At 41.8% G+C, this 22,515-nt stretch overlaps 1 protein-coding gene across 11 annotated transcripts in view; it reads left to right on the forward strand.

Annotated features, from left to right (window-relative positions):
* The window catches only part of EBF1 (EBF transcription factor 1), a 376,175-nt gene that overhangs the window by 295,704 nt on the left and 57,956 nt on the right, over nt 1-22,515 (forward strand). For all 11 annotated transcript variants that reach the window (XM_072953719.1, XM_072953717.1, XM_072953718.1 and 8 more), the window contains exon 10: nt 4,742-4,868. In XM_072953719.1, the coding sequence (XP_072809820.1) occupies nt 4,742-4,868 (127 nt within the window). The remainder of the gene's footprint in view (nt 1-4,741; nt 4,869-22,515) is intronic.

Consider the following 22,515-nt stretch of genomic DNA (forward strand, 5'->3'; position numbering starts at 1 on the left):
TTCAGTGGAGGGAAAAGCCAACATGACTAAAAGAAAATTTGCAGGGAGAAGAAAAATCGAGATGACCCTAACTTTTCTATTTTGGGTGCTTGAAAGGATAGCGTTCCCTAAGCTGAGGGAGGGAACACAGGAGCAAGAAATCCACTTATAGGTAGTAAGATGATAAATTTAGCTTGGGTCGTGTTGAGATGGAGGTGGCTCCAAGACATGTCTGCGGAGATTCTGTTACTCTGTTGCTAATAAAAGTTTGGTGCTTGGCAAAGAGATCAAAGTTATCGGTGTAGATTTGAAAGTCAGTTTAGCTCAGATGGCTGAGCCACTGAGCGAACGCAAGAAATGTTAAGCAAGTGAAAAGAGAGAAAAATATAGAACAAAACTTGTGAAATTTCTACAATTAACAAGTTGGCAGAAAGGAAGAGTTGGCAAACAGAACAAGAACCGATGAATAAGAGAGGAGCTCTCGAAAACACTTATTTACAGGCATAAGAGAAGGATTTTCTGCCTGCTGTTTCAAATGATTTTAGTTAACTTTCATGACCCTCCACTTTTCTCATCTGGTGTACATATCCCATAAGGATGAGTTTTAAAAGGTAGCAAATGTGAAAATGCTGTGGTTAAACCATCAGACATTCTGCAGGTCTTAGGTCTTAACAATTAGTGTCACAGAAGCGAAGAAAGTATAAACTTCCAAAAGGGAAGAAGGTAGTGTCAGATGCTACAGAGTTTCAGAAGACTATTTTTATTCCCGCTTGTTTGGTTTGTGATTTAAGGAAGTTAAGTCAAAGGAGTGAACCTGTTCACTCTGATCACTCAGAAGAGTGTTTCCCAAAGCGTGGGGGTGTGCCCCTGGTTGTACAGGAGACACGTTTGGATTTGACACAGGCATGAAATAGAACTGAATCACACAGTGAGAAAGTTATTCTCCTTTGGTTTCCCTTTTAATCCTGTTATATGTTAAGGGAGACAGTCTCAGTTGGGGCAAAGAAGTCTGTGACTCTTAACACTAGCTGATCTCCCTTTTCGATAAACCCACTCAGGTCATCAACATTAGCTAGCTAGAATTTAACAGCATCATTAACTTTAAGATTACTATGTTCAGTACCTTCTTATTTTGGCAGGGGATACCAGTTGCGATAGTAATATAAAATTTCCTCATTTCCTAACATAGAGTTATTTTAAACAAAAAGTTAACCAATAATAAAATGTTAAGTACATAATTGTTTAGGTGGAATGTGGATGTGGCAAAACTAAGAAAGTGGTATTCCAATGACAGACATTTGGAGAATTCAGACTTCCCAGAGCCCTTGCTCTTTCTGTTACTTAGACTGACTGCCTCAGTTCAGCCAGGCTGGAACAACGTGGGAAATTCATCCTGAGACGGCAGGAGGGGGTTGAGGGTAGATCTTGGGTTCTGGACTCCCAGATCTAGACCCTGTCTTTGTCCTAAGATGTTGCGTCAATTTTTGAAGCCACTAGACTTTTCTAGACTTTCGTGTTAGCTGTTAAAATGTGAGTGTTTGTTTTCTTTTTTAAAAAGTATTTTTATTGAAGTATAGTCAGCTTACAATGTTGTGTCAATTTCTGGTATACAGCACAATGCTTCAGTCATATAGGAACATACATACATTCATGTTCTTTTTCACCATAAGTTATCACAAGATATTGAATACAGTTCTCTGTGTGTGGGGTGGGAAGGGATAAACTGGGAGTTCGAGATTTGCAGGTACTACTGTATATAAAATAGATAAACAACAAGTTTATATTGTGTAGCACAGAGTGTTTGTTTCAAATGATTACCAGCATTCCTTCCAGCAGTCAACTCTGTAATTCTTTGAGTGATTAGTAAATATGCCTCTGCTTTCGACTGAAAGACGTTAGATCAAATGTTTCGCTTCTGTAAGCCATCGATACCACGTGTCAGTGCTCGAGACTGTTCCCAGACAAACATCCACAGCCGGGAAAACATCAACAAACCCATCCTCTAACGGCAATTCCAATCCTACTTCATTTGTGAAGGACAGTTATTTCGAGAACGAATCTCTGCTTTCGTTAGGGTGATTGATTAAAATTGAAAATGAAATTGTAAATGAAAATTTGTTTCAATTTCCTGAGCTGAATACTTTATGCCAACACTCCACTCTCTTAAGCAGTTTCTTTGCAGTCACATCTAATCAATTTATAAAGCCCGGGAATTTTGTTCCTTAGGGTAGCGACTCATAGGTAATAAGTTCTTGTACTTAAAAAGGTGTCTCTGTTGCCTCTTTACTGATACCTTCCTAGCTTTAAAATGTATTTCCCCTGAGAAAAGGGAGGGCAGGTGTGAAATATTTTCTAACTGGCTGAAAGTTCTCCTAAGTATCACTGCGAATTATGGTTCCTTTCCATTCCAAGTAACTCTTAAAAATAGAAGCACGCCACTTATTTGGAATACAACCACATGGCGACTTCCACCATCAAAAATACAGCCAAGGTCCAGACAGTAAATGAAAAATGGATATAGTGTGTGGATAGAGGGAAAAACACACACACACAGTCTTTAGGTCTGAAAAGTTTGAGTTGGTTACTACCTTTAAAAAGTTTGCACATGAACAGTTTCTTCTTTATGATTAGATAGGAAGTGTTTGTCCCTGTCATTCTTTGAGCTGTATCAGGGTCACATTTTGCTCTTATTTGCTCTAATGAGGGTGATTTTTGTACAAGCAATTTAACAATTTATGATTCTGTTTTCACATCTGAAAAAAAAGGGACAAGAATATGTAAGATCGTTCTGACCACATTAGTGTTTGTAAGTAAAACCCTCAGTGGTGCAGTAGATTACCTCGTGGGTACTCAACAAGTGTTGATCCCAACATTTTAAAAATGCTCTCCGAACAGCTGAGATTAAACATGCGCTTGATTTTGGAAGATCGTTTTTGCTGCCCTCCTGACCCTCTTTCCTTCTCCTGTTCTCTATACGATAGAGTAAATGTGATTTCCCGATTTCAGTGCTGACAGATTAGAACAGCAGTATAGAAGGTGCAAAGGACACCAGGAGGAGGAAAGACAGAGACTGAATAAAATAGAAATAATTGAAAACTCACAGGCACCCCAGGGCCACTGGGTACAGGGGCAGTCAGCCTCTTACACCTCAGGAGTCACTTAGGGCTTTCTAAGATTCCAGCAAGCTAAAAAGAAAGGGTGTTCCGAATGACAATCTTGATTTATCAAAGCTAAATTAAATTATATAGACTTTGCTTATTTTAGAAAACATACAATGCGTTTTGGAAGAATTTCATTATGAAAAGGTCAGAATCTTAAATAAATATTTTTTTGTGTGCTTTTATGGGTAAACCCTTAGCTCTCCAAAAAAACTCAGCCATGGAGAACTCAGTCTCCAGGCGCTCCATGTAAGCACGGTGTTACTGAAGTCTCTTTTGTGTATTTCCGGCAAATAAACTACAGGTCCACACATTGGATGGACGAGGTTAGGCTTGTACAGTTACTAAGTTAAAATGACTTTTATGCAGATGACTTTTTCTTTATGTTTCAAGGGAGAGCATTTGACAAACATTCCTTGTGGATTTTAGCAATAGCAACTTCCTCTCATTCTGTCCACCAGGACTCTGTGCTCGGACAGTTCACCCAGGCAGGACCCATGGCTGGCATTGTCGGGGTTGCCTTGACTCTCACGGTGTCCCCTGTAATTCTCCAGGCAAAACATTTGAATTGGGCCTGGTTTGCATATTGAAGCAAAAGCCCTTTCTAAGTTATGAGAACAGCAGAAGCTTAAGTTAGCACAAACTCAAGTGGTCACACGTTACATACTGACTTGGTACCACAATATTGAGCTAAAGGAGTTGGAACGGAGTCAGGAGTGGGCACTGCACACACACCATCGAGACAGCACGCAGAGTCCAGCACTGTCAGAGGGCAACCAGTCAAATACCAGGGCTGGCGTTTTCAAAGAACCAGATAATGCCAGCTTTATGGCCATTAATAACATTTTAGTTCTATAAACAAAGATAAGAGTGCTAAAAAATAAATTCTGCTTTGCAGTGTACTCTGATTGCCAACAGGGTTCAGAAATGAACTTTCTCACTGTGCACGTGGCGTTGCATAACAGACCGCTGATCACCCTCTGGCCCCCTCCCCAACCTTCCTTTTCCCTTTTATGGACAGTCCTTAGCTCTGCCAGAGCCGTCAGCTACCCCAGGAAGGCAAATTCTTGAGTTTCCCCTTTAAAGCTCTTTGATTGTGCCTCTGGTAGTTAACGCACCAAATGGTCTTCAGGGGCATTGCATACGCGTGCTCTGCAGCTAATCAGGGCGCCTCGGCCCACTGACTTCCTACCTCTGCGCTTTGCACGTGTTTAAGGGCTCAGCTCAGACACCAGGCCCATCGGCTTCTGGAGAGGCATGACAGAGCTCAGCTCTGATTTGGGTGTCTGCTTCAAACAGAGATTTTTCCAAAGGATTTCCTGTAGTAGATAAATCATTTCATTAGGCCAGGTTCACTTTTCAAACCAGGAAGCGGAGCGCCTGCCGTGTGGAAAAACTCAGATAAAGTTGTTATGGCTGTGTTCAGAGCACTTGTAAATACTGTTGTCAGTGTCTCTTATACAGGTTTCATCACAACTGTATTTAAACAGTGACAGGTTAATTACGTGCTTTAAAGCTATGTTTATTGATGATAGGAGAGCTGTGAAATGAGGCCTTTCCATACTGTAGTGACAAAGTCTTTTTCCCCCCAATGTCTTTCCTAGTTGATCACCCCTCACGCCATCCGTGTGCAGACCCCTCCTCGGCACATCCCTGGTGTTGTAGAGGTCACATTGTCCTACAAATCCAAACAGTTCTGCAAAGGGACACCGGGAAGATTCATTTACACAGGTAAGCACTGCTGAGGATGGTGGGGACAGCGGCCTTGGCCTTGTGGGTCTTCCCTCCCATCTCGTATACGGTGTGCACTTATTCTAAAATCTGGTTGTTGTTAAGATCCACTTCCTCTCTCCCTTTCACCCTGTGTGTGACAAAACGAGTTGCTACTATTATTATTGTTGTTACTTGAGGACTCATCTGGGTGTGTCCACGCTGAATGACAGGTCAGTCTCAGTCGTTGGTTGGCTCCCCAGAGCAGCAGCCTGAGAGATGAGAAGGGTGTGCTGGGCAAGCCGGAGTCTCTCTGGATGTTAAGCCGTCTGTGCTGGGGTTGGTTTGCTTCATGGAGCAGGGATGTGATCTAAAGCACAGCACAACTCCCTTCTAGCCTGGACATAGCACTTGTATTAAAGACAATTGGTAATTTTCATATCTAATTCTGGGTTGGTGCTGTCCTCGCCTGGAAGCTGCGTTTGGCTCCCCTCCCCTGCCCCCTGCCACCCAAAACTGCCTCAGCACACGGAGCTGCCTTGCAGTAAGAAGCCAGGGTTATGGGGTGAGTGTGAATTTCCTCCCATCAGATGGAGGGAACCAGGCAGGCTCTCTGTGGAAATACATCAAGTGCCCTTCAAGAGATACTCAGATTGTTGTGTGCAAACCATACACTCAGAGATCTTTTTTTTACAACTCAGATTCTGATTCAGTAGCGCTGGGTGGGACCCGAGATTGCATTTCTGACAGGCTCCAAGGTGAGGCTGATGATCCCGGGGACCACCCTGGGAGTGGTGTGGCATTCTAGGTCCCCTGCTCAGTAGCACTCAGCGGTGGGTAGCTGTCTCCAGAAACTGGTCCCATGTTTCCTTCTTCATGTCATAAAGGACCACGAGGCCAGATTAAGTGCATGGTGTATGTTGCTTTCACACCAAGAGATTCCAGGGCGTGAAGGGGTAACTCTGTTAACACATCCTCATCATAGCCATGCAATTAAATGGACTGATTTTATTTTGCTGTCACATTTCACCTCAAAGCATCTTCCCTTTTGTCCTTTAATACTAGGGACAAAAGCAACCATGCTTCTTAGTGACTCCCTTTCTCTCTCCCGCCTCCTCTCTCGAAATTATAAAAAAAAAAAAAAAAAACAATTAATGCATCCTGACCCTTGGAAATGCCTCCCAGCCCTTTAAACAAAATGCAGGTTTTGGTGCCTGCCTGACGATTAGTTTTAGTTAATTGAAAATTATAGGATTGACCCAAGAGGAAAATTTTGTTTGCACTCCAATCACTTTTACAAATTAAGGAAAATTACCACAATTTTGTTTAGCTAAGGTTTCACACTGAGTTCAAGAAATTAGCTCAGCCATCCCAACCAAGTCAGCACTTTGTCTGTGAGCACTTGAAAAAATAATAGTCTATCTGGAGTTTTGTGGTGTATACAAACGAAGCTTCCAGAAAGCTATGATGCTTTATAGAAGTAGGCCAAGTGGTTTTAATTAGGCTCATTGGTTCAGCGTAAGTTTTGAAGAACAATGTAACTAGCAGATTAGCTGTTTCTTTTAAAGCTAGGATTTCTTGCCATTCATTTTTCCCATGAGAACTTCCACATAGCGCAATTTTTTTTTTTTTACAAGCCTCATTATGGGCCTGCAGGAAAAGGACCAATTGAAACTTTTGATACTGTAACATTCCCCACCATCATTCCAATGGATGGGAGTTTTCACAATGTTCTTCACTGAACTTGGTGTTCTGGAACATATTACAAAACCGCAGAGGCCAAATGTTTTCTCTGAGGAGTTTGGACTCTGTTTTTGGCCGAAAACGTTTAGGCCTCGCTGGCTGCTTATTTACTCTGCCATTAAGAACAAGAAAAGGAGAAGAAAAAGAAGAAGAAAGTGCGCCTGTGGTGGGCGGAACCAGAGGCAGTCAGGCATGATTCCGCTTTGGTGACAACGTCCCTCCCATTAATGGTTCCATTTTGTGGTCAGGTCTCATTTAGAAGAAATTATTTTTAATCAGTGTTCAACAAAATATCCCCTTGAGCCACCTGGCCATAAAAGTTTAAAAAGAAAATCATCCCCATTAAAATTAAGTTCTCAACAATAAATAGCTGGGGGAACCCGTCATTATTGAGAATGGTTTTTAACTATTAAAAAAAATTGCCATCAATTTAAAAAATCACATCTTGGAAAACCTGTATCAGACAGGAATTAAGATGAAAGATGAAAGCGGCCGATTTGTGAGTCTAGCAAAGGACCAGAGGATGAGAGAGAAAAATCCTGGGTGTGCGTGCACGTGTGTGGGTATGTGGGAAATTTAACGCAGGAAAAGATGCTTCTGCTGACCTTGCCTCCAACTGTGGGCAACAGACAAGAAGATGTAGTTTTCTTAAGCATTCTAGGGGAGAGTCTCACCTCTCCCTGTGTTGAAAAAATAAACTTTTGGAGAAATTGGTACACAAACCTCCCCATTGATTTAGGAGGCTGTTTATAGCCACTGTGACATTACATCATTTCTGACAAAAGGGAATCTCTCTTAATCGGTGAACTACACGTGGGCCGGTTGTTCGTTATCATTAATGCCCCTAGCAAGGGTCAAGTGTTCGTGGCTCGCCTCTGTGGATCGCTCAGTTTACCTCTCTGCCTGTCACCCCCTTTCTAGCGAAGGCACAGAGGTGGGTCCTGGAACCTCTCGGTCTGTACATCCGAGCAATCGCTCAGGTCATTGTAAACATGCAGCCCTCTTCCGTCCGCTTGCAGAAGCTCACGTTTCATTTTCTTTAATACCCACAGCGTTTCAAGATGTGAGGCTTGGTTTTCTGCAGGGGGTGAGCCAACTCTTGTTTCATAGTGGAATATCACTTGGAATATTTCCCTTTAAAGAAAGAAAATGTCCTACGACTGAAAAGCACTGTTGTTGTTTTCTGAGCGTGTGTGAGAGAGTTTGGGTGTGTGTACGTGGCAGTCTCTAAAAACCTATAATCGATGAAAAAAAAAAAAACCCACACAGCTGAGCCAGAAACAGCCTGGCTTAATCTATGCAAATAAAGGCAGACTTTGCGGGGAGGGAGGAAAGAATTTGGCTAAACACAGATTGCCTGCAAGCTGGCTCCACTTGTTGGAACGTGGGCAGGCTCTCCATCTTTGGTGCTTCAGACCAGGGACACGTGAGGAATTCTTAGCTGCCAGCTGTGCGCTTCGCCCGTGTCTGCCCAGTGAATCCCAGCTTGATCGGGACAGACAGGCTCAGTAGCGCTCCCCAGATCTGAGTTATCCTGGCCAGGTCTTCTTAAGTAAATGCAGGGCAAGGCTGACTTTACATTTTGAGTAACGTTTTCTCACAGAAGGAAACAAAAACTCTTCCTCACGACAGGGCTGTTTTCCAAGCCCTCAGTCCAGTGGGAAGTCAATCCCCACGCGCCTCCGCTGCCGTGGACCTCGGTGGTCCTCTTAGCTTGCTTTCCTGCTGTTGTTACATCTTTCAGTAACCTTGGGAGCTGATCAGAAGACTCTCAGAAGCCTTTAGCTGCTTCTTCAAGGTTCTTAGAATTGGTTTTTCCCCGATAAGAGGTAGCGAATCCAGATGTACTTTTTAACTTTTATTCCAGTTATTTCTCCGTCGGAGGGATACTGTCTTTGGGGAAAACAAGACGGGGGAAATGGGCCACCAGGACATTGGACCAGGTCAGGTGTGCACTGGAGTCCTATACTGCCTGCTCCCCCAAAGCTGGTGGAAGCCCCCGGGAACGATCATCAGGTCCGTCAGGCTGAGGACATTTCTACTGCTCGGTTCTCCTATTCTGAACATTTTCCACAAACTTCCTGTCCCTGTGGAAGGACTGAACATAATCCTTGGATGTTAGACTTAGAATTAACTTTGAAATAAAAATTCTCCCCTGTTTGTACCCCATGCCCACAATGACTTTGCATGTAGGAGGAACCATGCTGGCTGGATATTTTCTGTGAAACTTGATGACATGTAGCATGTCTTTCAAGTTTTCTTATTTTCCTCCCCATTTCTCTTGTGTTCACCCTCTGTCCCCCTCTCCCTTCTTCCTTCTTCCTTCCTCCCTCTTTTCTTTCCTTCCCCCCAGCCTTTCCTCCCTCACTTCCAAGGAGACAATGGAGCATAGTTGTTGAATCCTTGGATTCAAGAGATGATGGGTGTAATTTAAACTCTCATCTCTACCACTTATCAGAGAGGTTGTCTTGAGGGCATTGGATGATGGCTGTGAACCACAGTCACCTCATCTTTACAAGGGACTAATAACTTGCTGGGTTGTTCTGAGTACAAATGTCTGGAAAGCACGTAGGGTGAGCTAGCGTGAGCACTTAGCCATATGTCGGCGGTTTCCATTAATAACGGATGACCATTATTTTTCATTCATTCACTTGTTGCTGAGTCCCTACCGTGGTGTAAATATTTCACGTGTATCGTCTCCATCATCTTCCTAGAGGTCTAAGGGATGTCTTTTAGGAATTTTAGAAACAAAACTATAGTGATCAGTAAATTAAACAAGCAACGCCAATCAACCACACATACAAAAAAGTACAGTATAAATAAAGCAGCAGGAAAAAGAGATTTATAAATGTGAAGATAACAGTTTCGATAAAACAAATAGCTTTCTCAGAAATAGCCTCAAATAATAAATATTTTAAGAAGGCAGCCCTGATTTATAAAGTCCTCAGCTGCTGATTTTTCAGGAACAAGAATGCCTGTTTTCTTATTGCCATCCCAAATTCCGAGCCCTCCTCTGGAGGCCGTAGGAACAGGGGTACAGTCTGTCGCCAGCCCCCTTCAAAGGTGTTTAGGTTATAACCAGCTTCGACTTCAGGTTTAAGAGGTTTCAGGCCAGAAAGCTCTGTTTTTAGTTCTTGGAAACCTCGCGCACAAATGAAGGCTGCCACCTCGGGGATAAACAAAGTCGTAAGTTTCAGGGGAGAAGTGCAGAGTTTGCACCTAATGAATCTGTTTTTAGCCTCTTCTTACATGGATCCATTGCCAGGTGAAGCTTCCGAAAAGCCACTTTCCTAATGTTGCCCTACAGAGAAGTAAGTCTTCCCTGTTTGCTCCCCTGTGTGTGTGAGGTGGAGCCCACGCCCCCGGGCCTGGCCTTCACAGCCCCCATGCTTCCTCGACTCTTCTCAAACCTGTCGCCTCGCTGTGCCTCGGCCTCGCTTCATATTTAGCAATGGCGGACGTGGCGAGTCCCCTCTCAGATCCCGTTCAAACACTCGTTCCCCTCTGAAGGGTTCTCACGCCGCTTGCAAGCGGCCAGAGCGCTGGCCCGAGCTCGGGAGGTCTGTGTTGTGGCCCCAGCCCTGCTGCCCGCTGGCTGTGGGACGGAGGACAAGTTGCTGATGTGGTCCAGGCTCTGGTGTCTTCATCCCAAAATGAGGCAGTTGGACCAGGTGACTTTGACGTTCCCTGGGACTCATCTTGATGAACTGGAAGTCTCTGTCCTTGGATCTCTTTTGTTGCGTGAGCTTAGGTTGCCCATCCATCGTTCACCTCCTCGTGCCCTCAGCTCTCTTCTTCTGTTCTTAGTGGACACATTTCAGAAAGCCCACAAACTCCTGAGGGAAGAGCTACCCTGCCCTGATCTTACACCGTTCTGCCCGCTGAGTGGAAGCACCTTGACAAAGTGTCTTCCTTGCCGTAGGTGTTCCCTAATAACTGATTGACACATTGCCCGGGATCAATGGGTCCTCATTGATTTTTGTGCTCTGGATGGCGTGGAATGTAAATAAGAGCTGTTAATTAAGAATCTATCCCTTTTAACTTGAACTTATATGCAGAGAACGCAGTAGTTGGGGCTTCTGTTGAAAAAAAATGGGATTGGATCTGTCTTATAAATACTCTTCACTGTTTTCATCCATGAAATGAGGCTATTTTAATAGTACCAGTATCTAAGAGGTAAATTAGTCAGTGTGTGTAATGGACTCCTGACAATGCCTGGTACAGCATGGCTGCTCACTAAAAGTAGCCTCAGAAAGAGAGACACAGACAGCCGGCATGCTTCTCTTCAAAATCCAAAGAATCGGTTGTTAGAGCACATTTTGGTTGGTATTATATATGTGCCAGCTTTCATCTGATTAAAGAAATTATTTCTTTCTAGGCATTAGAGGTGGAGGCAAAAGAGTCAAGTTCTAATTCTGACTTTATGATTTTCTTTGTTACTTCATCTACTCATCTCACAGATGTTTGTGGATTGCCTGTTCTGTTCTAGGCAATGTTCTAAAACAGCCGAGTCAGTGTTCTAAAACAGTGTTGAGCAAAACCAGACACGGTCCCTGTTCTCATTGATGCTGTCGTCTAAGAGGGAACATGGATATTCATACGTTTACAAATTCCAAACCCCCTAAGTACCCAGAAAAACAGGAACAGAGTTTCAGACAAGAATATAAGAGGAACCCCAGCTGGTCAGTAAGAGATTATTGTCTCTCAGATGAAGTTGCAAGAGCTGTGATTCGGAGGGTGATTAAGAGTTAAACTGGCAGTTCATGAAGAATGGGGGTAGGGTGGGGTTGGGGAAAGAAAATGAGTGTTCCAGCAGCAAGACGCATGTAAGAAGGCTCTGAATGGGAGGAAACGTGGCATCTTGGAAGGCTATAAAAATTCCAGTGAGGCTGAGAAATCAAGGGAGCAGAATGGTGAGAGAGAAGGCTGGAGAAGTGGGCAGAGACGAGCCTGCACAAAGCCTTGTAGCCACGGGGAGGGAGCTGAGTTGTCCTCTTAGGAGCAACGGGCGGTTGTTAAAGTGGACAGGTGGACATAACCAGATTTTCATTTCAGGGGAAAAAACAAAAACAGAAACAAAAAAACTCTGGCTGGATGGAGCTTAGGAAACCAGGACAGATGTTGGAAGGGAAAGAGATGCAGTGACTTTAATCTGGCCGCTAACGGGTAGAGAGAGAATGAAGTGAGGGGATTCAAGGGGTGTTTAAGAGGAAAAGTGGACAGGAGCTGGAGACAGGTTGGACGTGAGGGTACAGGGGATGGGGGCTCAGGCTACCAGAGTTTTGGCTTCCCCCCACTTAATAGACGGTAGGACCACTCCTCCTCTGGGCATCCCCGAGGGTCTTGTGAGCATCAGTGAAAGAATGGGCTTGAAAATATTTCGTAAAGAGTGATATTAATTGTTATAAAGACGGGACTGAGCAAACCCAGGAAGAATCGGGGAAAGGAAGGCAAGAAAGTGTTTTCTTTTACATCAGATTGTTCTCACTCAGGATTCAGCAGAAGGGGGGCTGTGTGATGAGCACTTGACTCGCAGTTTCGCCTTAGCAGTGTCCTAATTGGAAAAGACCCAAGAAGAAAGAAAAATTAACAGGCTGCTCCTGTCCACATGTCTTGACTATTACTCCAAATGAGCCGCTTACACACAAAGAAAAGAATTTCAGGCAGCGGGAACGTCTTCTCTTTCTGCTTTTGTGATCCAAAGGCTGAGTCCCAAGCCTCTTCTCCTCCGCCAAAGGGAATTTTTTTTTTTTTTCCACACACTGGGTCTGCACCTGATGTGATGTGTGCTGATGTGATGGGTGACCTCGAGCCCACTGGCATTTCCTTTATAAAGTTAAACAGCATGGGTGGGGAACGGGGGACAACAGGCAACAGGAATCACGAAACATACCCATTGTATTTCTGTAACATCGATAAAATGAAAGCCGTTTCTGCAGAGAAGAAAGCTGGTCTGAAGGACGCGTGTTATTTTGCATATTTTATGTGCATCCTTTCCAAGAAATACGACCTTTATTTCCTATTTGGAGTGGAGAGTAATCAGGGCTTGAGTAGCAAGTGTAACTGGATCATTAAAAGGGGTATTTGCACTGACATTAGAGATCTAAGTGGCCACTAGGCCTTATATACAACCTTGGCTTTTTCCTGTCTACCCAGAGTTAATAAGTGATAAGGCCAGGAGAGAGATAAATCACAGAAATCCCTGTCCAAAGAAAACATATTGACTACAGCCAAGCAAATAACAGACCATAACCAACGGCCTCATTCATCATTCGCGTAATAGGGATATAAAGTGTTTCCTACCAATGAGACCATGTAGAAGGGAAAGGCAGATAAGCTTCTGCGATCTAAGGCATGTGATTTGGTTATTAAGGGACATGAACTATTTGTCACATGGCTTTAATCTTTAAGATGTGTTGCCGTTTCTAAACTATAAATTTCTAGTCAGGGATTAGAAAGCCATTAAGCGTAAAGGTAGGGCCTGAACTTCATATGCATTCTGGCCAGCGTAATACAATACTATAAAGTCTTGAGCCTCTAATCTATTTAGAATAATATAACATGATTTGGTTTTCAAAGCCAATAAACTATTTGGAGGTTTTCAAGGCTGTTGTTTTTTTGTTTTTTTTCACCCAGCATCGTGATACATTAACCCTTCAGGTTTTAAAACTCCGTACGTTGAAACTTTAATATTCTGAGCGGGGCGGGTGGGGAGGGAGAAGAAACTAAATTTCTTGCTGTTTCTCCTTTCCTAACATTTGTCCCCAGTGTTTGATGGGGGGTAATTCTGTTTAGTTTGTCCATGTTTACAACGGTGTGGACCCTAGTCTTTCTGTTCTGAGTGATGTGGCACCCACTGGACCATTCAAACTTGTTTCTCTTTCCTTATTGCAAAGTTGCCCACGCTGATTTCAGACCATTTAGGAAGCACCATAGAAAATAATTAAAATCATATTAAAATTGCCCACATTTCTACCACTTCTTTAAACACGAGCAGTACATGTGAGCTGTTGATGTTAAATAGCTTATATCTTGTCTTTTTCCTATTCCTATATCTGCCTCATTACCAGAACTGGATAATATTATGTAATACATAATATTATGTATTACGTAATATTAATTTATCTTTCACTTTATATATCATCAACATCAGGGCATTATGAATTTAAAACAGTTTTTAGCGTCTGATCATCATTTCACACCTCAGTGGAATCTCATCATTAGATCCTCATCTTCTTAAAGCATTGAATCTGGGTTCTTGTCTCTTTGTTCCTGAAAAACCTACAGCACAGAGTCATTAGCCTACTGGTTGGGATTGGTCAACCACCCCAGGTGACTGCGTGTAGGTAGCTCTGAAGGCTTCAAGTCTCAGATGGCCTGAGTCTCAGGGATTGGGACCAGCTCCCCATACACCCACCCCCAGCTGTTGGTTCTCAACTTGAACCATCTCTTGTGGGGGGGGGAGCATTGAATTCTGCAAATTTCCCCCCACCCTTGTGAAGCTACTGTACTTTCCATAACTGAAAATGAGACCTCATCTAACACAGCAAACACAGCTGAAACTTCAGTCCAACATTATAGCCATCGGAGGGTCAGCGTAGGCCCCTTCCCACACCATCTTCCCCAGGATAGCCATGCTCCCGCTGGAGCTTTGAACTTCTCTCTTCTCTCCTCTCTCTGCTGACTTTCCACCCTGTGGCTTCCAACAGGCTTTCTTGACTTTATCCTGTTGCTTCCCCCTGTTTCCCCCTGTTTTTCACCCTATCTTCTCTCTCCATCTTCTTCCTGTCAGTATGACTAGAGTTACTGGAAGGTGAAACATTCTTTCCCCTGAGAATCTTTGTAAGGCAGGTTCTATTATTGGCCCATTTTAAAGATTAGAACACTTAGAAAGGGGAGGCACCTTACCCAGGGTGATGTAGTTAATAGATGGAGGAGCCAGGATTTGGACCCTGCATGAAGGGTCCCATGACCTGCATAGCAGTGAACCCCCCAGGTGTTACTCATTTTGGGAATTATGTGAGCCCCTCAAACTAGGTTGTTGGGGATGGAAGAGTATGAGCATTTCTAGGACAAGTGAGATCTGACAGGAACTGGGACCTTACATATTTTGAACATATCATCTTGTTGTGAACATAATGCGTGCCCATATAGAAGAGAAAATTTAAAAGACACAAGAATATGAAGAGATCTGTGATCTAATCCCTCAACCACTGCTCATCTTTTTCAGTCTTTCTTTCAGTACGTTTTCTTTGTGAACTCTTAGATATTTTTATCAGGGTGAATCACAGTGTATGGATATAGTTTTGTATCCTGCTTTGTAATTTCGATTGTAAAATGAACATTTCCTCCGTCAGTTTGAATTCTTCCTGAATGCATTTTAGCGGGTATGTAATAGTCCACATTGTGGCTGCATCACAGTGTAGCTGATCATCCCCTACCATTGGACAGCCACGTCTTTCCTGTCACAGGACTTTTAACGTATATGCCAGAATAGGGCGTGACTTTGAATATAAGATGTTCCCTCATTTTTTTAACCGAAAGTCTTCTGTCTTAGGACCAAGTTTTCCATATACATATTTCTAGATACCAGTGAATTATCAACCGTCTTAACAGTGTTTCACATGTTAACATACATAAGTAAACATATTTAAAAACTACATATGTAATTTATAACATTTATAAATATAACTTCTTCCACTATCAGTGTTTATACTTTTGTTCAAACTTACTGCAGCCGTCTTTGAGATCAGTGGTTTTCTGTTTTGTTTGTTTTTTTTAAATCAAAGCCAGGGCCATTTTTAGTGCCACCATATTCTCTTCTGTCTTTATCATGTAAGATCTTCTTTTTGAATCTGTGCATAATGCTGCTTTCCCTGGAAATTTTATCAAAGCCCTAACCGACCATTGGCTGTATTGAAATCTCTAAACATAACCAATTCTAGCAGAGTTTTTAAAACTGATCTTTGAAGGGCTTGTTTTGAAGAACGGTGGTGGTGGTGGGAGGCCTAGGGAAAATGACGGCATTTAAGTAAATTTCCTCGGAAACATGACCACATTTATGTAAGTTTTCTGTCTCCCTTGTTGTTTCTACCTCTCTGGGTGACCTCTTGAGCATCACTAGACCACCCCTGGATTCTTGCTGTTTTGTGCCCCAAACAGTACTTACTTTAAAAATAACGTAATTGGGAAGCACCTTGTCATAAGAGAAACATTAAAATTATTCAAATATGTAACCAGGGAACCTTTTTGTTTTAGAAGGACATTCTTTCATATGTGTTAGCACATCATTCCAACTTTGCTGTCGGTGGGTCATATACTGTGTGTCATCCTTGGTGTGAGCTGCCTACAGACCCTACTGACCACATAGTACTTTTTTGTAAGCTAATATATGTATATTTTGTAACTGAAGTACAGTCAGTTACAATGTGTCCATTTCTGCTGTACAGCACAATGTTCCAGTCGTGCATGTACATACATATATTCATTTTCATATTCTTTTTCATTAAAGATTATTACAAGATGTTGAATATAGTCCCTGTGCTATACAGAAGAAATTCATTTTTTTAATCTATTTTTATATATGGTGGCTAAAACTTGCAAATCTCAAACTCCCAAATGTATCCCTTCCTGCCTCCCGTTTCCCCTAGTAACCTATATGATGGAATACTACTCAGCCATAAAAAGAATTAAATAATGCCATGTGCAGATAGTATTTTTGATTTAAAGAACCTTTCAAGTGGACCCTGTATTCTTCATGGCACTGAAAGTGCAGGTGGAAACCATCCCATTGATGTCAGACTAGAGGATTTCTGCCTAACCTCTCAACAGCGAGGGGGTATAGACAGAAGCTGGGACTCTCTAAATAGTGGGCAGAAACAACAACAGAACAGACTTCCCCTTGTACCCACTGCTCTTCAGGCTCCAAGCGTAACTGTTCATCTTTTTCCTGTTAACATGTCTGTGGTTCACTTCTCTGTATCATGAGTGGAAGGTCTGACCTGCCGGGCAGAGCCACCTGGGATCAACCTTGGTGGTTAGTGTTAGGAAGTGTCAGGAAGCTGAATTTAACTCCAGAGAGCATGGAGTTAAATTCAGCCTTTGTTTAGTGCCAAAAATACATTCACTCTGCACAGCATAAGGCTTTCCCAGTCATTTCACATATGTGCATAGTTTCCTTTTAGTGTTAACTGACTTTCTGAATATTCACTGAGGCCAAGCCGATTATCTGAGTTTATTGGGAGGTTTGGGTGGAGGAAAGCATCCCTGGAGAATCTGTTCTGAGCAAGCTTGTATGTCTTGTCCTTCTCCAATTTCTTCAAGCCTAGAAAAGTGAAACACGTACCCTGCTTAGCTCAGAAGACGTAAGAGGACCATCTAAAGGCACGGAAATTTTGCTTGTTAAAATTATTAGCATCAAAGCTGAAAAAAATCACTGTGACTTGTCAGAAAGTTAAATGTCAGGGACCAAAGTACAGGCCTGGCCGTTGAGCCTCTGTGCATCTCAGCTTTGTCTCACGTCTGTTTAATTAAGTGAATTTACCTCAATGCAGTCCATTCAGTTGACCAAGCCTTTTCCACTCTGTTCTCTCTTACTAACCTGTGAGGGGCGGAAGGACAAGTGTTTTTAGCCCCATTTTTAGGTATAAAAAATGAGGTTTGGAGAGAGGAGACGTGGTGCATGTAAAGTCATTTAGGTCGGGTGTCTGAACCGTATGACTCCAAGTAATTGGCTATGCTCTTTGGTATTTTTACACCTACAAATGGACTTACAGTACTTTTACTCCGTTTTTTTAGCTTTCTGCTGGAATTTCCATGATTCACTAATTAGATCGGGGGCTTCTAGAGTCTTAGGCGGCCTCTCTAGCATTTCATTATTCTTCGCACTTTTATTTTATTCATACCACTTACCACCAGTTGGTATGATCTGGATTTTTTTTTTTGTTGCTTACTTGTGCATTGTCTGTGTCTCTTGCTAGAATATAAGCTCCTTCAAGGCAGGGTCCTTGTCTGACTCGTTCCCACCGCTGTATTCTCAGGGTCTAGTACAGTGCCTAGCACAGAGTGGGAACCCTCAAGAAGTACTAGTCAAATTAATGAATGGGAGAATGCATGAAGAAATTTACAACCAGATTTTTCAGTCATTTTCTTCATACATTCTTCGATGTGTGATTGATTTGCTTACATAACCAGAACAGATCATATATACATGGATTAACTATTTTGTAAGTAGACTTCCATATATATATATTTTATATATATATATTTTATATATATATATTTTATATATATATATATATTTATATATATATTTATATATATTTTATATATATATATATATATGGCATCACATTTTGCATACGTATAAAAATCATTCTGCAACATCACCATAGTAGTCTGCAGGCTCCTTCTGAATTCTTTAAGGTCATCAATCTCTGAGAAGACTTTCAAGGAAAGGGTGAGATAGTGTCGCATGTTTGATTCCCTGGTCCTCCAATATGTGATCTGTTTTTTTTTTTTAAAAAAAGTGTCACAGACATCATTGTTTTGACTTGTTCACATCCTTGTCTTTCTGTTGACAAAAGAATAAGGAGCTTTTCTTCATGTCTGAGTAGATCAAAGTCCGACGGAAAAGTCAAGTGCTGTTTGACCACTGGTGAAGTGGAGTCTTGGAACTGAAGGGCATTTTCTTCATCCTGTCTTTTTGTGAGAGCCCAGCTTAAGAGCAGGACATCTGTTGGTCGTCAGAGTGTTGGGAAACCTTATCGGGACTGGAGGGTCATTTTCCCACGGTCCAGATCAGGGAGAGACTTGGCGGGTCCACCTGAGTTGACTGCCCCCTCCACACTCTCATGTCTGGTGCCTGTGGGAATTTATGAGGACCTTCCCTCAGCCATAGGACATCTGTGGTCTCTCCGTTCTGCCTTTAAATCTCAGTCCCCTGGAAGCACTTGAGGAGATAAGATGTGTCAGGCATTGCTGCATTCAGTGATCTTATGCTTGGTGGGTTTGGAGGCAAAATCACCATCATCAGAGTCAATGGGAGGGAAATACTTGAAAGATGATGGTGATCAGGGACAAGATGAAGCCCTGCTTTGGACAGATCTCTGCTGTGTTCCTGGCACAGTGAGGTGTTCCAGTCGCTGTTTGCTGCCTGACTGGCTGACAATGAATGAATGTGTGAACTGCTTTGCTCCAGTCCTGCAGTTATCATCCAGGACGGCACCACTGTATCAACGGCATATCCCAGTTCATTCAAAACAAAAGCAACCAGGTTGTATAAGGGGGTTGTGCTCTAAACTTTGCTTGGGGCTTATGTTAGAATTCAAATAAAAGAGGTGGTTTTTTTTCAGACCTTCCTAAAAAGGCACTTAACTGTTGGTGAAAAGCAAGAAAGGGCTAGTTGTCCATTGATGCTAAATGTAATAAGTAGAGTAAAAAGTAAAATATATTAATTCTGCTTTCTTAACTGCAGCTAATTAAGGGTGGCTCTTTCAAAACAGACCTAATTTAATCTGCTAATACAAGTGTTCAATTAAAGTTGTTCCCACCGCTTTCTTCTCCTCGGAACACTTCTTCGTATACTAATATATGATGCATTCATGGTGTGAACCCTCCTAAGGGTCTAGGTTGTAATGGAAAAGTGGTTTCAGGACTTGATAATTGCAGAAATTAAATAATAGATACGTAAATGGAGAGCTGAGCATAAATTGCGCACCGTGATGCTGTTAAGGATTGAGTTCCTTTGTCCTGATACCTCTCAGCCAATCAGAATAAAGTGCCTCCCGTTTCATCCTATCCTACTTAGAATAGTTTACTGCATTATTAAGTACATATTACAAGAAGCACATTGTTGTTTAAGACTCATTGATTTAAGCAGAACTATTCTTATGAAGTTTCGTAGGCTTTTACATAAAAAAGAGAACAGGCCATAAAAAATTATAAAACCTTAATGTAATATAACAGCCTATAATATAATCTAATATCCTCCCATTTTCTAAAGAAGCCACCAAAAAATTATAATGAGTTTATTAGAACCACTATTTGTGACTTCTGGGATGTCAGGTCTAATTAGACTTAATGGATTTAGGTATTTCTTTAATGAAATCTGTAGCTTAATTCACCAGGGTTATATTCCTTGTCCTCCTGCCCTTAAAGTGATTTTACTTTATTTTTATTTGGGGCGGCATTAAAAAGAAATGAAAGACCGTGAATCTGCCTCATCCCCAGATGGATAGAGTGAAAAATACAGTACTTATTATGAAGTTAATGTGAATTACCATGTAATTACCACTGGCTGCACTGTAATGATTATTTAGTTACCACTGAGCATCTCTGCCAAATAACACACATTATTTCATAGGAAGCATAGAATTAACTCAAGTCATCCCGGAACTCACGGAGGGAGTATATTCCCGATCTCTTTCCTTAAGTGTAGGCGCTGCTAATGTTAACGTCTAAATAATCAAGCTTGGAGCAGGCTGACAGCAGAGCAGGGTATGAGTTTACATGATTTGATTTGCTGATGTTTTAAACACTTAGCAGGAGACAGCTAGAGAAGCCAATTAAATCTCTCCAAGGTACGTAGAGTTATCTCCTTTGTGAGAAACAATTTAAGGGAATTGCATTGGCCCTTTAACTGGAGGGGGAAAGAACATTAGGAATGAAATTTCAGATGCAAAGTGCTGATCAATCGTGCCTCCTTTTGTGTTTTTCACCTTCGCGTTGTTTGGGCTGCTGCTGTTTTAAAGGCTTTGCACTTTTATTTTGCAAGCACAGGGTTATGTTAAACTTTTCTCCGTGACAATGTTCCTTTGGCTATTGATTATGATGTGCCTTTAAACAAGGCACGGTGTCTCAAAGAGTAAAACAAAAACAAAACATGTCAGTACCTTCCGTCCCTCTCAGATACTGCATCTTATTTAGTGTACCGGAATTCCCAGTTTAAAGTAATCACAAAATTTATGGAGAAACGGATAAAAAAGGTTGTAAAATATTGATTTGGGGAAAATAATAACACAACTCATCTATAATAAGAAGAAAAATGAAGCAATAATTCAGGGGGTATCGAGCGGTTTGCTGCTGGGAGTATTGATCCAGCCCTTTACGGTATAAGATCGCACCTGAGATTGCTCCGAAAGAAAGAACAGCATTCCTCCGCTCATTATTTCTCAGATACTATCGCCTTGTTACACGGGCCCTGCAGAGTCGGGATGGTTGCAGCTGGGAGAGTGGGACCCGCAATCATAATAATAAATAAATAAGTAGCTCAGAAATCTATATTGCCTTTAAGCCACTGTGCCTGGTCTTAATAACACATTGGCTCTGATTTTATACGTTCTTCATTGCCTCGTAGTAGCTAATGACAGTTCCAATGCTGTGTGGTTCGTTTAGGGACCAAACAGATCCTCATCTTGTATGATGGGCTCTCGTGGTTGGAAGGAATTCTTGTCTTGACCCAAGACGTTTGCATCTCTTGTGTGTTTTCTTAAGTCACTAAGCTGAAAACGAAACGTTCATGCCACTTTGCTTTGATACGGCATCGTTTTATATTTTAAGACAACTTTTAGACTAGGCAGTAATATTCATTGTTTCTGAGCAAAAATCTTTAACATGGCCTGAGACTTTGAAATTCATGTTCACAAACTATGAATGTATGAATTTCTCTATAATTTCTAAGGTGTTAGTATATTAACTCACAGTGACTCCTTAAAATTGTAGAATGTACTTCACTGATGAAGAAGTCTGGGTTCTTTTAGACTTGAAGATTATCCTATCAATAGTGAATATTTTGCTCTCATTTTATTTTATTTTTTATTTTTTTTGGAGGTGAGGGTACAATAATATTCAAATTCCAGTTTTATAAAAAAAAAAAAGTTTTGCTACCAATTACATTCCAGGCACCTTCTGGGCTCTGTGACTCAGAGAAGTCAGATTCTTGCCCTCAAGACACTTCTCTTCTAGTGAGGGAAGAAAGGCAACAGAGAAGTTACAAAGTAAACAATGTAACTGTCAGATTGGTAACAGTGTTGTGAAAGGAGTAAGAGGGTTGACCTGGTAGAGAATAATGGGTACAGGTGGGTTACCCCCAGTTATTTAAAGATAACTGCTATTACCTTTAAGTAGCAATGAGTACAATCGAGTCAGAACAGCATATAAATGGAAAGTACTTCAAGTCTGCACAGCATCACCCAGACAAGCTTTTGTTTCTAAGCATCTTTGGCTTTTCCCCGGTGCAAAAGCCATGCTGTCATTTGCCCAGAAGCTTCACGTTCCCTCCCCCATCCCCCAGCCACTCTGTGATCATTATCTAGAAATATGAGCCATACCGGCTGACTATGTTCTCAGCAGATCAAGCTTCCTGAAATTTCAATAAGCATTGATCCATGTCATTGCACCAGATCCTTGAAATTGTTGTTTCTGTAATATTTGTCCCTCCATTTCTGGCTCTAAAAGACGAAAAAAAAAAAAAAAAAAGGTCCATGGAACAAGAGGCCAACGCCTGGTGTCAATAAAGGTGGCTGGAGAAGCAGAAGGAATAAAACGTCTCACCATCAGGTCTAAAATAGCTTTCAATAAACTGCAGGGCATACCCCTCCTTCTTTACCCGCAAAGATTGAAAGTCATCACTGAGCCTTAAACTCTGAATATTGAAATTGCGAGATGTATGGAACATTTAGTGGAGACGTTGGTGAAGTGCAGAAGTCGCTTTAACTTTGTCTTTTAATTTTAAAGATTTATTGGCTGCAAGGAAAGAGAATATTTATAAGCGTTCTTAGGTATTCACAAAACATGTAGTTGCCAAACAGTGCAAAGAATGGAAAGAAATCATCATTAGGAAGCTGGATGATTCAGGAAATGTGGTGATAAATATGGGAGTGACAACATATTATCTCAGCTCCTTCGAGCTCCACATTTTTGAGTC

This window comes from Vicugna pacos, chromosome 3 (assembly GCF_048564905.1).
Source record: "Vicugna pacos chromosome 3, VicPac4, whole genome shotgun sequence".
NCBI classification, from domain to species: domain Eukaryota; kingdom Metazoa; phylum Chordata; class Mammalia; order Artiodactyla; family Camelidae; genus Vicugna; species Vicugna pacos.